Source organism: Myotis davidii, unplaced genomic scaffold, assembly GCF_000327345.1.
Source record: "Myotis davidii unplaced genomic scaffold, ASM32734v1 scaffold393, whole genome shotgun sequence".
NCBI lineage: Eukaryota > Metazoa > Chordata > Mammalia > Chiroptera > Vespertilionidae > Myotis > Myotis davidii.
Genome location: NW_006285913.1, coordinates 834,172 through 849,792, shown reverse-complemented (window position 1 = coordinate 849,792; position 15,621 = coordinate 834,172). Strand labels below are relative to the sequence as shown.

The following is a 15,621-nucleotide window of genomic DNA, read 5'->3' as shown; positions in this document are numbered from 1 at the left end:
TCTTTCCCTCATTATTTAAGATATAATTTACATAGTTAAATTCATTATTTTGACTATATAGTTTAACAAGTTTTGATAAACACGTATAGTCGTATAACCACTACCACAATAAAGATTTGCAATATTCCTCCCCGTCAAATTCCCTGGTGCTTACCCCTAGCCTTGGCAACTACTCATCTGTTTTATGTCTCTATGGTTTTGCCTTTGCCAGGATGTCTTAGAGTTATACAGTCTGTAGCCTTTAAGTCTGGTTTCTTGTGTGAGTATAGGTCCATTTCACTTCGGAAAATACCTAGGAGTAGGACTGCTGGATGTGGTAAGTAAATGTTTAACTTTATAAGAATGTGTCAAACTATTTTCCAAAGTGGCTGTACTATTTTTGCATCCCCACCAGTAATGCCTGAGAGTTCCAGTTGTCCCATGTCCTCGCTAGTATTACCATATTTTTTCTTTTTAATCTATTTTAGTAGATATTTTAAAGGAAAAAATGATGCAGTGTTTTAAAATTAGATGATTTCACAATCTAGATATCTTGCTTGCCAGCTAGATATCTCAAGTTGAGCGTATAGGCTTGGCTACGTTGCTTTGGAGCCAAGGACCTACAGCTGCCTGTAGTTGGACATGTGCTCTCCAATTCACCTCAATCACAGCTCACCCGCTTCCCTCACTTCCTTTACCTGCCTACACCTGAGGGTGTCTTTAAGACCCCCTTGCAGAGTAGCTGAGAGCTTGGCTTTTGGAGTCAATGTTACGGATTCAGGTCCTAGCTCTGCCTCATGGCAATAATGTGACTCGTAGCTCCTCTGGCTTCTCCACCTATAAAATGGGGCTGACAGTGTTCTCATCTCACAGGGTTCTACTGATTTTTAAAACTTGTTTAGGTAATGAAGATTCAGCTTTCAAAATAGACATATTAGAATGGAAAATAACTGATACAAATCTCATAAATTAGATCTTGCATAACTCTAGTTCACAGAGTAAGCCACTGACAGAGTTGAGACTAGAAGTCACAAAAGCTACCTTACACTGCTTTTAAAAACTTGGTTGCTTACCACAATTGTTTTTTTTAAGAAGGGAGGTTGTATCCTAATTTCAAAAGGGTTCTTTGAAGACTGCAAATCAAAATCTTAATATTATACCTACATTACTGATACATCTAAGTTTATTTTGCCTGTAAAATTAATTAGGCTGAGGTTTTAACGGCAAAATTAAAAGCACTAAGATAAGATCATCACAGAATTTTCTGACCAGAAATATTTTATAAGTTTTAAAGATTCTTCTTGAAGCACATAGGAGATCTGTTGTTACAACTGTTTAAACATAACCTTAATAGTGATGAAAGCAAATGATTTTTACTGTTTTAAAGCTCATTTTTAACACAAAGAAATTTAAAGCTTCCATAGTCTAACTAAAGATAGTAGGTACTTTATTGATAGTTAAATAACATTCAGTTAACATTTCCTGCAAATCATGGGCCCCAGAGATTCACATTCCTTCAAGGTATCTGAATTAAGTAAGGGCATTTAACCCGGCTAGAAAGTTATTATTTTTGCATTAGCCAAAGAGATGATTTGACTCTATTGACATTGCTTAAACTTGATAGTTAAATAATCAAGTACCAATTTGCTTTTTTCATTGCATTGTGCTGTACAGTAGTCTCAGTTGATCTTATTTACAATACATAAATGCATTTAATGTCTATTTTAAAATTACTAAGGCTCAAGCACCTCCTAACATGTTTGAAAAGAGAGGAAACATCTGTGACAAACACAGAAAGAAGCAATGTGTACATTTTTTTGTTTAATAGCATATATTATTTTTAAATGAACCATGAAGACATTGGTTCAGAATCAGCCTTTAAATAAAAAAATAGTTTTGAACTAATCTTTAATTAAAGTGTACATTGATAGTATCAAGTTCAGGTTGAGGGTCAAAAACAACGTCAATGAGTCTGACTTTTTCCTCCCTATAGGGAAAGCAGGCTTGTGTAAATATACATGAGCACAGACTGCACGCATTTATAGAGGAGGTGGAAAACATTCCCCTGTCATTGCACAGATGTTGCTTCACTGGGTTCCACAAGGGTACAGGCACAGCTCCCACCGTGCGGAACCTTAAAGGAGTGTGGGTCACATACTCTTAGCATTTTGAAAGAAGAGCTCTAAGCTCCTTTCCACCTCTGAGTAGGCTCCCACCTGGAATATTAAATGTAGACCGTAGGCCACTTGTCTGCCCATTCTCCCCTTTAACGTAATTAAGGGAAGGAATAACTTTAATCAACTTTTTAGAAACAAATCTATTCTTTGTGTTTGGGCTGGTTATTTTTTTTTCTTTTTCTCTTTTTGGGTATTTTGTTTTTAACATTTTACTGACATTCTAGCTTTATTCTCATCTCTTAGCTCTACACTAAATTAGGAAAATGTTAGCAGTAGGCACGCCCTAAAAATCTAGCTTAATGAAATCCCATCATATATTTGGTCACCGTTTATATAAAAAAGAAGTAGAGTTGATATTCCCACTTAAAAAGACAAATCTTTTGCAATAACAAAACAATATTTTGGTATGTCCTCAGTAAAAATGTCACCTGAGGAAATAAACATTTAAAATATTTAATATTTTTTTCACATTATAAAACTGAAGACTCAGGACTGAACATAACCTCACTGATAGTAGGACATTCTTTATGTTCTTCCCACAGGAACTCCTGTATTCTGCTGGCTTCTTTAGGGTAGCCTGTCTTAGCATATGTAGTATTAAAAATGCATTTAGGCCCTAACGGGTTTGGCTCAGTGGATAGAGCGTCAGCCTGCGGACTCAAGGGTCCCAGGTTCGATTCCGGTCAAGGGCATGTACCTTGGTTGTGGGCACATACCCAGTAGGGAGTGTGCAGGAGGCAGCTGATTGAGGTTTCTCTCTCATTGATGTTTCTAAATCTCTATCCTTCTCCCTTCTTCTCCGTAAGAAATCAATAAAATATATTTTAAAAATGCATTTAGCTCTGTATTTAGTGTTCCTAGTAAGGAAAATGAGGGTAGAGTGATTTATTTGCTGTTTTTGTCAGTGCAGTCCTAGTGACTACAGCTTTGCTTGAAGCTACAAATATGTGGTATGTGTCACAGTTCACAATTGATCTCAGTGTGTGTGGCAGAGTATAGAATTTACCAACATTGTTTTCTGAGGCTGTGTCCATTTTTATTTTATTTTCTACCTTGATGCTATATGATGTACTAGCAAGACCTTTCAAAATGGTTGGCAAGAAACAAAACTCAAGAACACTGTTGTGGAATTGACACCAGTTGTGTAAATCTTTAAAAACATGGCTGGGGTACTGTGGACAAACCGGCTAACATTTTGATGGTAATTACAGTGTACATAAGCAGTAAAGCACATTTTCATGCAGCTTCCAGTTTTTGTGCATATGTGTGTGTGAATGGAGAGGAGGCAGACACCCGAACTAGGGCTTCTTTTTCCTCTTCCCAGATAAAGCATTTTCTAGACTCTCAGAACCCGCTCTCCCCTAAGCCTCCATCTTGGTCAGCCCCAGCCAGCCTTCAGGGAATGGTGGTTGGACAGTGCAGCACTGTTGTTCATGGGCCTTCTGCATGTGGCCCCATTAAGGAATGCTAAGTCATCACCCCTTGATTGGCACCTGCAAAGAGGTTCGCATGACAGCCCCACCTGACCTTCAGCAGAGTTCTTGAAAAAGGAAATCTATTCCAAAGTATGTCACTGCCTCTGATTACAGTGATTTTTAAACTGTTTTTTGGATCATAAGCCCCTGTGAGGATCTAACGCACTTGTGTCTCCTCCAGGGACACCAGTTAAGAACATTTGGTTTGGAGAAGTGGTGAAAGTAGCCAGCCTCTCCCCTCCTTCCTGCTACCAGCTACCCTTGCTGTAGTCATCCACTCAGTGGACTACCCCTCATCAACTGGGCCTTCAGCACCTTTGATATAGTCCCTGCTTGTTCAGACATCTCTTCCTGCTGCTTCTGGGACTTTCCTGAGTTACCTGCCTACCTCAGTGTCTAGTCGTGACTCCTAGCTCTTTTTTGTTGTTGTTAATCCTTACTGGAAGATATTTTTTCCATTGATTTTTAGAGAGAGTGGAAGGGAGGGAGGTAGGAGGAAAAGAAAAGAGGGAGCCGGGGTGGGGGTGGGGGGAGAGAGAGACCATTTGGTTGCCTCCCACACTCACCCCAACTGAGAAGCCTGCAACCCAGGTACGTGCCCTTTCAAACCAAAACCTTAGGTTCTTGAACTAACTCTTCCACCTCAACTTTGTGACTGTTTGGGCTAAGCAACAGTTAACTCTTTCTTTGGGGCAGGGGTGGGGAGGGGCAGTGCTTGGCCAAGAAGAATGAAAAACAGTGAATTATGAGAGACAGATGAAGGGCCTCTCTTCCTCTGTGGTGTTGACAGTGAGAGTGTCCCATTTCCCCCCAAAAGGCAAATCGCACAAATATTTGACAGAACATACCTGGTCTCTTCAATAATTTTAGGCTTATTATCTTGGGAGCTTTCTAGAGGTGCATTTTCATTGGCAATGTGTCTTTGTGCATCAGAGAGAAAGACTAATTTTGGCTTACCCACTTGTGGGTAATAAACAGGAACTATGTGATGCATTGCTTCAAAGGTACCTGCATACAAAGAATTAAAAGCATTTTGCTTTGAAACTAATAATTAAATTGTAGACATAGCATTAGACTATTTAAAATTATGTTTTATGAAATGGAATTAAGTAAAGTTAAATAGAACCATGGTAAAACCAATAAAAAATTAATATCCAAGATAAAATATCATAGGCTTTCATACATAAAAACCTACACAGGAAAATTTATAGTCAGCGCTCACAGACAAAATGGGTACACCAACATTATATATAACCTGCCCTTGTATTTTGCTTTTCTGAGCTCATTTTTTTATAGTGTTTACTTTAGGGAGTAGATTAGTCATGTATAGTGTTTGGAATATGTTCATGCCTTTATTTTGGCACTCAACATTCCATATCGTTACAGGTCCTTCTCCCTTTGTAGCAGTGATTTCCCTATAAGGGAGGTCTGCCTCCATCAGTTTTAATTCCCGGGGGCTAGCATCGTCTGGGACATATCCAGGGTACTCAGTAAACATTTATCAAATGAATAAATTAATGTTTCCATCTAATCACTACAAAAATAAATACTAAAAGATATGCATATATTTTGGATTTTGTTAAAGTGGTTTTGTTTTCAATTTTGAGTTATATAGTTATGTGATTCTATTTAGGACAAGATTTTTATTGTAAAACCTTTGAAGTTTGAGGTCATAGGCCTTATAACCTTAGCACATATCTCTAATACGGAACTCCAAATTCACAAGGCTATCAAAAGTATGTAAAAGGTCAGGGAGCACAAAAATTACTCTCTAAGAATTTCTGTTCATTTATGATGCACTTGGTTATACTGAGTTGTCTTTAAAAGGTTAATTTTTAGCTCTTCTAGACATCTGAAAGTATATTGTAGATTTTAAAATGTATCTTCTAGACTTTATTTTTTTCTCTTTTTTTCTTCTTTTTTTTTTCCTTCTAGACTTTAATTCCTGCTTTCTGTTTCTCTTGAGCAGTAATAACAGTCTGCATAAAGACTATAGCGTTAGCTATTGGCCACATACCTAAGAATAGAGCTATATACATGTATTGAGTGATGTCACTGTTCTTAAGTTTGAGAAGCTCAGAACTGTATCATCATTTGGATAGAGATGGCAGTGGAGGAAGGGGCTCATTCCAATGTGTGTACTACAGAATCTGGGAAGAGTGAATTCTAGGATGCTCCCCAAGATGATAAAGATAGTTGTTACCCATTACACTTAGCTACATTTAGTTTCATTACTTAGGCAAGGGAGGTTGGCATGTCCTTTGTAAAACAACCTTAGGCATATTATAATCAAAATATGCAAGTGTTGGGATGTGTACGTAAGAAAGGAGATATGCCACAGAGTGTAGGTCACAGAAGTGGTTGTGATGCATTTTGATTTTCTATCCTGATGAAAAATGTAATTTTTGCACTGTTGCTAAATGAATATACTAGTACTAGTGACTTAGGTTTCACACTTAACTAGCTGGTGCTGTTTCACCATTTACATAACTAATACTGTACACTTTGGGCAGATAGAAAAGTACACATTTTCCCCCACCCTTATGGCTCTGTTTACATAGTAGGAACTAAACACAGGTTTAGCTGATAGCAGCTATCATATTCAGATATAAACATTACAGGTTAAATTTCCTAGGAATCCTATATAATAAAAGGCTAATATGCAAATTGACTGAAAGGTGGAGTGACCTGTTACTATGATGCACATTGACCACCAGGGGGCAGATGCTCAACGCAAGAGCTGCCCCCTGGTGGTCAGTGCGCACTCACAGGGGAAGCACCCTCAGCCAGAAGCTGGATTCATGTCTGGCGAACACGGTGGCAGTGGCGGGAGCCTCTCCCACCTCCGCAACAGCACTAAGGATGTCCAACTGATGCGGGGGGAGCAGGCCTAAGCCATCAGTTGGACATCCCCCGAAGGTTCCTGGACTGCGAGAGGGCACAGGCCAGGCTGAGGGACACCCTCCCACACGAGTGCACGAATTTCGTGCACCAGGTTTCTAGTTGTAAATAAGTTAAAAAATCAAAAACTTTAAACAAAATCTAAACAAAAACTTGCTCGTTTCATGGCACATTTTTTGTTGAGGAGAATATTCCCTTTGCTAGTAGAAGTGGTCAACTAATGAATGGCAGTCTACTTACTTATATAAGAGATACTGTCATCCTCCTTTTTACTGTTCCTTTTCTTACTGATTTTCTTGGCATCTTTGGATGCTTTCCAATTTATTAGAAATTGTCTTTCCATGTTTTTAATTTCTTTTCCATCAAGACAGTCTAGATAAAAATATATATGTTAAAATACAATATAGATATGTCACTATATATGTAAGATATATATATTTCTTGTTCAGGGGCACACAAACTTGTTACTCTATATGCTGAAATAAATTTCTTTTTAAAATACTTATTTACACAACATGTATTTTTGTCTAGATTTTATTTTTAATTTCAACAAGAATATGTGCTTATTAAAAGTAACTGAACCCTAACCAGTTTGGCTCAGTGGATAGAGCGTCAGCCTGCGGACTCAAGGGTCCCAGGTTCGATTCTGGTCAGGGGCATGTACCTTGGTTTCGGGCACATCCCCGGTGGGGAGTGTGCAGGAGGCAGCTGATCAGTGTTTCTAACTCTCTATCCCTCTCCCTTCCTCTCTGTAAGAAATCAATAAAATATATTTTGTGCCTAATTGTTTACTTAAACTGTCTTAAATTTCATCAAAGCCAAAACAATGTGAAAAATATATTTAAAAAATAAAATAAAATAAAAGTAACTGAAACATGATGGGGGAAAAACAAAAACATGGATGTAATTACTATCCATATCTCTCCTTCTCATCACTGACAAAGATAATCATTGTAAACAGAATTTGATGTATGGTCACCCTTCTAAGACTATCCACTGAGCCAAACCAGTTTCGGCTATATTATTATTTTAAAAAGCAAAAATGTCATACCTAACAAAAATATCATCTATAATTATTTAAATAACATTATGGCTATTCTTAGGAAAAAGCAAAATATTTTTATCTTAAAGTGACTAAGAGGATTTATATATGTAACACAGTATTTTAAAAGCACATATATTAATAATGCTTATTATATCCTAGGACATAGGCTATATAATAGGAACAACCCGCATAGCTGCGCTCTTGGTTCTCTGAATAGAGATTTCAGTTATCTTTACATTTTGTTCCTTTAAATTTTTTTTTTTGCAAATTAAGCATCTTAAATTAGACGAATAATTTTTGTATGTTGTAAGATATTTGGAAAATATAAAAAAATTAACATTGCCTGTATTTCACCAGAAATAATGACTAAAAATCACTGATAACAATTTATTTTTTAATATATTTTTATTGATTTCAGAGAGGAAAGGAGAGGGAGAGAGATAGAAACATCAATGATGAGAAAGAATCATTGATCGGCTGTCTCCCGCACACCCCCTAATGGGGATCGAGCCCACAACCTGGGCATGTACCCTTGGCCAGAATCGAATCTGGGACCCTTCAGTCCGCAGGCCGATGCTCTATCCACTGAGCCAAACCAGCTAGGGCTGATAACACTTTAGTGTATTTCTTAGCAATTTTTTGTTTTCTAAGTATGTATATATGTGTATTATATAAAATTGGAATTTATTTATAGAGCATTACAGCCTACTTTTAAATATTGTATCATGAGCATCTTACTGTGTTTTTCTTTTTTAAAAAATATATTTTATTGATTTCTTACAGAGAGGAAGAGAGAGGGATAGAGAGTTAGAGCATTGATGAGAGAGAAACCATTGATCAGCTGCCTCCTGCACACCTCCTACTGGGGATGTGCCTGCAACCAAGGTACATGCCCTTGACCAGAATCGAACCTGGACCTTTCAGTCTGCAGGCTGACTGACGCTGTATCCACTGAGCCAAACCAGTTAGGGCTGTGTTTTTCTTTAAACTCAATTTTTAATAATCTTTGACAGTATTCTATTGTATATGATATACTGTACTATAAAATTATAGGATATTTTATGTGACTTTAATCACATAAATATAGGTGACCTTCAATTAACATTAAGATAAAATGTTGCCGTAACCGGTTTGGCTCAGTGGATGGAGCGTCGGTCTGCGGACTGAAAGGTCCCAGGTTCGATTCCGGTCAGAGGGCATATACTTTGGTTGCGGGCACGTCCCCGGTGCGGGGTGCGCAGGAGGCAGCTGATCAATGTTTCTCTCTCATTGATGTTTCTGGCTCTCTATCCCTCTCCCTTCCTCTCTGTGAAAAATCAATAAAATATATTTAAAAAAAAAAGATAAAATGTTATCTTTTCTAGCAAAATTTCCTTATATAGCAGTTTAAAAAATTAAATATATTTTCTCTCATCATCATGTAATGTCTTCTGCTAGATTCCAGAATGTAGAAAGGATGTAGAAACATTTTTTGGGTCATATTTTTATAAGGGAAAATGATAATTTTCCTGATAAAATATTAATTGTACTACTGAAAATATTAACATTGCCACTTAAATATGAGCTATAATATTGTTATATTCCAAATCAAGTGATGAAACTGGAAATATAAACTAGAACCATAAACTCTAGAAGTATAATTGTTTCCATAGCTTGTCTCTTGTACTTATTTTAACTGAATAATAGCACTTTCCAAATTATAATGTAAGAAATTGGCAAAATATTTTATCATTATATATCTTAGTACTTATAACTTATTATTAAAGGTCATTCTTTTACACTCAGTTTTCCCAACCACTTGTACTGGTATATATTGATATCTTTGCCAGATATGTTTTTATTAATTGTGTAATTTATTAGTATATTTTTGGATGTGTTACGTGTAAGTCAGTACATATTTTTAAAACATCTATTATGAGGATAAGGAATGACAAACCTAAATCTTTTACCATAATCCCACTTCCTTATGTTAATGTTTCAGACAAAGCTGAGGGATGACTAGATTATGTCTCAGTAAATCTGATTCTATCTCACTTTTAGCAAATGATCTCATTTGAGGTTATTAGGTGTAGAGGTGGTTCAGAAGGGGAAGCCAGGTAATGGACACAAGATCAGAGACCCATGAGATCTGTTTTAATGAGCTGCTTTCAACACAAAATCTGCTTCCATCATACTAAGTAAACAAGTATCTATTTGATAAGGCCGGGTTACTTACAAAACAGAAAATGGCTCCATACAGTTCTTTTTACTGGGACATATAAAATCAGGCCTTCAATTAACTTTGTGGGGTTTTGTGTGTGTTTTTTGGTTTTGTATTAGGAAAAACAAGGAAATTAAATGAGCTAAATCAAAGAGAATTTGTTATATATGTATATATACATAGAAAAAAAAGACTGTAAGGACACATACCAAAGTCTAAATAGATTTTGCAGGATTATGAATAATATTTATTTTCTATATTTTCTAGAAGAAATATGTATTACATTTTATAATCATAAAATATGTTATGGAAGATTTATTTTTTAAACTTTGAATAAATTCTCTTTACTTGGAAATTAGTACACTTGTCTCCGTATCTGCTACAGCATTGCCTATGGTACTGTATCATGAGAAATGTTTCCAGAAATGGTTCATGAACATTGGAAGATTCTTAATTATCAAACATTAATTGTATTTACTTTATTACTCTGCTTCCTAAGGAAAGTAGACAAATACAATTGTGTGCACTGGGGAGAGAGAGGAGGAGATAGACAGTTGGGGGTGGTGCATGGCAGAATCATCTATAGAGCTTTAAAAATTACACATGACTGTTCTCTGTTCCCTACCCTTGGCTGGTGGGGTAAGGGGTGGGCAGAATATTGTGAAAAACCCTCTTGGATATTTCTGACATGCCCTCGTGTCAGTCCCTTCCTCCCCCAAGAGAATCACTGCACTAGCATTATGATTAATCAAGGTTTACTACAACTATGAGCTTTGAAAGAGTTTTGCCATAGTTTTTATACCCATGTCACTGAAATTCTGATATAGGAAATTGGCTCATGAATCTCCTTTGGGAGAGGCCAGCCTTGTCTCTCCGATGCTATATAACTTGGTCCCTTACTGGTCCATGTCCCCGATATAGTGCATATTGAGGAATGTTATGATTGTTAGGGTCTCATAAAGGACTCCCCATCCTGCTGCACGTTCAATCAAATAAAAGGAACTCCTATATGTTTTTAGGGCACCACTTGGCAAGTGTCAGCAGTGAAAACCTTGGTCCACAGAACCAAGCTAAAGAGGCTCGTGATCTTCAGAGGATTTGTGCCTAAGAGAATTTGGCAAAAGGTGAGCAAATTCTACACATTTATGACTAACCATTTTTGTTAGTAACAGCCACATTTTCTTTTTTTTTTTTTAAAGGAAGAGTATCTGGTGCCTCGATTAATTATTTCTGAACAGCAGATATTTTATTCTTTCTCAATTTTAACTTTTGCTGTTATTAAAAATACATAGAATTTAAAGTTGATCTTTTAAAAACTGTCTTTTTAAATTGAATTTATTAGATGACATTGGTTAATAAAATTATGTAGGTTTCAGATGTAGAATTCTATAATACATCATCGGTATATTGTGTGCTCACCACCCTGAGTCAAGTACCCTCCTATCAACACTCAACCTCCCTATGCCCTCTTTTACCTCCCCCCATAAAGTTGGTCCAGATGACATATTATATTTCTGAAGGATTGCTGTTACGTTAACTAAAAAGTGAACCAGGTCTCTTTTTCGCAGAAAATTATATTAATATAAATGTGTACCCAGTGATTTGGAGACTAGTATCAATCTGTCTCTGTATTTTGGTTTGAGACAAACAGGATTTCCTTTTAGATCCATTTTCCACAGTTTCATCAATTTGCTCAGTAAAAATTCCAAATCCTATAATTATAGAAGAAAAAGAAAAAATGTCATAATTATCAATATATTTTCATTCAGTTAATTGTTTATAAAGGTAATTACTGTTTTTTGTGGAGTTCTAGCTTAGTGTTAGCTACTTAGAAGGTGTATGATAAATTATTTTTGGATATAATGGTCTGTAATAATAATGGAAGGGGGCTAAAGAGAAGGCAGAAAATGAGGTCCTGAATTGGGGGCCATGGAACTGTTCTTTGTCATAGTCCCTTAAAGGGACCCAGGTTCAGAAAAAACTTTTGCCCCTCTGGCCATCCATCCTGCAGAAGATGCTCTATTCTTGGTGGAATTTATGGAAGTGTCCAGATTAAGGCAATTAAGGAGCAGTGAGTAAGCAGTCCATTGGCATTGCAAACAATATTTCCTTTTTATTTTATAAAAGAATACATATTTATTTTAAAAATCTGTAAAAAGGCCAAGGGGAAAATATGAGAAAAAAATCACTTGCATGCTTCTCACCCAAAGATCATTTTCAGTGTGTTGTCACATATCCTCTGGCCTTCTTTGTTTGAGCATAGGGATTTCTTTTTTAATGGTCATGTGGGTACAGTTTTGTTTTATGTATATCATAAACATTTGTGTGTTTTTATAGTTACAAGAAAATCATCTAATTGATATTTCAAGGAGTAGTTAAGTTATTCCATGGTCTACAATCCAAATGAATGTCAGAAAAAAAGATTAATACATTTAAGAACCTGCTCTCTCACTTTGCCCTCTTTCTCCCAATTTGGGTTTCTTTTTCCATTGTCACAACCCTTTTGTTCAATGCCTTGTTTTTTGTCCCTTTCCTTGCTTTCCTTCCTCATTTTTAATATGTATATTTTATTTTAGATATTTAGTGGAAGTGAAATATACTTGGACTATTTCTTACATGTGTCATAAAGTTCTGTGTTTAATTTTTGAAATCAGGTAAATTTAGTCTGTATGAATTACTTCAAACAAGCAATTCAGAGACTGTTTTTCTACTCTATAGCCTTGAATTGATTTTAAAAAATTCAATAGCCAAAGGAAAACTACCTTTAATAGGACAAAACATTAAAGCAAATATTTTGCTGCTAATAAAAATAAATGTTGATAATTCTGTGGAGAGCATAATCCAGGGCTCAGGACTGAAGGATGAAATTATAACTTTTGAAGAGAGCTTTCTTATAAATCAACTACATGACAGTGCATCAGAAGCTTCTCTGTTGACCAAAATTAAGAGAATGAAAATTAGCCTGGCTGGAGTGTCTCAGTACCTGAGCATCAACCTATGAAGAAGGAGGTCACAGTTCAATTCCTGGTCAGGACACATACCCGGTCATGGGCTTGATCCCCAGTGGGGGGCATGCAAGAAGCAGCCAATTGATAATTCTCTTATCATTGATGTTTCTCTCTCTCTCCCTCTCCCTCCCCCTCCTCTCTACAGCATTTGTTTGACAGTGTTTGATACAGCCATAATTATTTCATGTGAGAGTTTCTCTGTATTTCTCTTAGTCTAAAAACCTCTAAGGAAGGAATTGTGCATTGCATTTTTTAGTGTTGAATACAATGTCCCATCATCCAAAAGTTCAGTAATAATAACAATAAGAGCACTTTACATCTATATAGATAAAAGAGTCCTGTGGAGTTTTGTTAATTGTCCCTCACTTGATAAATGACCCTCGACATACTCCCTCCAGTGCATGTTTATTTAAGACTAAACTAATCCTGTGCTGAAATATGATTACCCTTTGGATACGCTCTGGTTGTTCATTGCCTTCCTGTCTTTAATAAAATGCTTTCACTTTCCTATTCTTCAATAAGTTACTTAAGGGAGCAGACACTTTTCTGGACAGTCTCTGTTTGATAAATGATCATGTCATGCTATCACTTAGAGGAGTGCTGCAAAGTCTTGAGGAGCCAGCTCTGTTTCCCATGCAGGGCTGGCGCTGAGCTCCTGTATGGGCGCCGGCAGCACTGGCAGTGCTCCCTCTACAATTAGTGATGGCCACGGACGAACCTGTATTTGACCAGCATGCTCCAATTTTTATCGGAAACGTCTGGCCCAACTGTCTTAACTAAATCTAAAGACAGCAATTTGTCATCCCCCTGACTGCCTGTCATCATCTGCTTGGGAAAATCTATAATTTTGGGCTTGTTTCTGACTAAACTGTGGAGTAAATAAATTCATCTTCGGGTTACTCTGCTTGTCAGGATCAATACTGAGCAGAGGTTGAATAAATTAGAAACTGGAAAAACATGACAGGCCATATTGGTTTGTTCATTCGTTGGTGTCTTATAAATCAAATATTTAGTTTATATGAGGCAAACACATCAAAACTTTTATTTCCACCATTTACTCGAAGATACTTTACCTCATGATAAATGGTCATTAGAAAACTAATGAAGTAAATCACATATTTCTGACTGTGAGATGAACTTTTCACATCATTTTATTTATTTAGCAAATTTTGCAGACATAAAAATTTTAGGTATAAATTAAATTTTTTTCACGTTTTATAAATTTTTGTAACCATAATATTTATTTGATTTAATAGTGCCAGTAAGCTATATAACGTTGGCCCTATTGAAGTTCATGGCTCATCCAACTACTTAGAGATATGCAAAAGTTTTATTGTAAATGGTCATTAAAGTATTTAATATTTTAATACATTGATGCATACCTATTTAAGGAGCTACAGAAAAAAAATGCAAAGAAATTTTAACCAAAAGTGAATGTCATTTAAACAAGAACGCTGTGAGTGAAAGAAAGGAGTTTCTAAACTATGGAGCATTGTTTGGCCTAACCTCTCCGCCTCCTCCTCAAGGGCTGACTTTGCCACCAGTTTTATTGGGAAGAATTGGGTCCTCCACTCACAGAGTTTTCTCATTTATCCGCCCTGGGTCTCATACTTCCTTTCTTCTTTCACATTTTTCTCAACCAAGAGTCCCACCTCATTTTCTAAATTAATTAGTTCTCTCCATCCCTTCCCCTCTTCCACAGGCCTCCTCTTCTTGGAATCTTCTCTTTCATTTCTATTTTCATTGTCTCCTTCTCCCCTGGTTTTTATCCTGTCTCTTACCCATCATCATACACTTCTTGGAAGAGTAGTCCACACCAGTGCGTCTCAAACTTTATGTGCTTAAGAATCACCTAGGGATCTTATTTAAACGCAGTTACTGATTTGTTAGGTCTGGGGCAGAAGCTGAGATTCTGCATTTCTGAGGCTGATATTCTGGTCCTAGGACCACATTTGGAGTTATGAGTCTAGGCCACTGCCTCTGCTTCCTTAATCACTGGGCACTCCTGCAGCCTGGGGCTTCTGAACCAGAACTTCGAGATTTATCCCTTATCGCCTTATTGCATTGCCAATCTCAGACTTTCTCAGTCTCAGTTCTATGGAGCACTTCCCTACTGACCGCTCCCCCTTCACGGCTGTGTGAGTCCACATTCTTCAGGCGCCCTGCATCTTGCATGAATCTCTAACCCCACAAGGAACAACCTTCTGACCATAAGAATCCCTAATGTATGAACAATCTGTTTTCTAAAAGTTGCTTTTGAGAACAGAGAAAACATCTCATAAAAAAAGTGCTATACGTGGCAGACTGTTGCCTGGATAGGGCAGCCGTAAAACCACCTATTTAAAAGAGGAAAAAAACCCAAAGACTATGTGGCGATGGCACTATAAAACCCCCTCATGGTGCATCACCATGTTTCCCAGCACTGGTGCTCTCTCTGGGGAGCAGAAACTGGAGTGGCATCAATTCAGTTTCTTCCTTTTCCATAGTCTACGTTTATTCCTCTCAGAGGTTTTTTCTTCTTCCCTGGACCACAGCAAAATGTAAAATCATGGCTAGAAAAATGTTTTTCTTCATTAACCGACTATATTCTTCATGTATATGCAGACATTTCAGAAAAAGGAGAATGTCCATGTTGATATTAGTAAAACATCTATTACACCAAAGAAGTAAGGGTCATCTATACGTGAGAACAACAACCAGATTTTGTGGGATGCCACATTGAGCATTTCATCATACTTACATATCTAGTCAGTGACTACTTAACCAATTTGCTGAAGAATTCTACTATCCACTGAGCTCTGTCCTCTATATCCAGTTGTCTGCCTGATATTTTCTT

At 36.8% G+C, this 15,621-nt stretch overlaps 1 protein-coding gene across 1 annotated transcript in view; it reads right to left on the bottom strand.

The window, feature by feature from the left end:
• PPP1R42 (protein phosphatase 1 regulatory subunit 42) overlaps window positions 1-15,621 on the bottom strand; it is a 30,130-nt gene that overhangs the window by 1,747 nt on the left and 12,762 nt on the right. The window contains exons 5-7 of the mRNA XM_015559551.1: window positions 11,372-11,489; window positions 6,773-6,904; window positions 4,480-4,639 (exon numbers count right to left, since the gene is read on the bottom strand). Of these exons, the coding sequence (XP_015415037.1) occupies window positions 4,480-4,639; window positions 6,773-6,904; window positions 11,372-11,489 (410 nt within the window). The remainder of the gene's footprint in view (window positions 1-4,479; window positions 4,640-6,772; window positions 6,905-11,371; window positions 11,490-15,621) is intronic.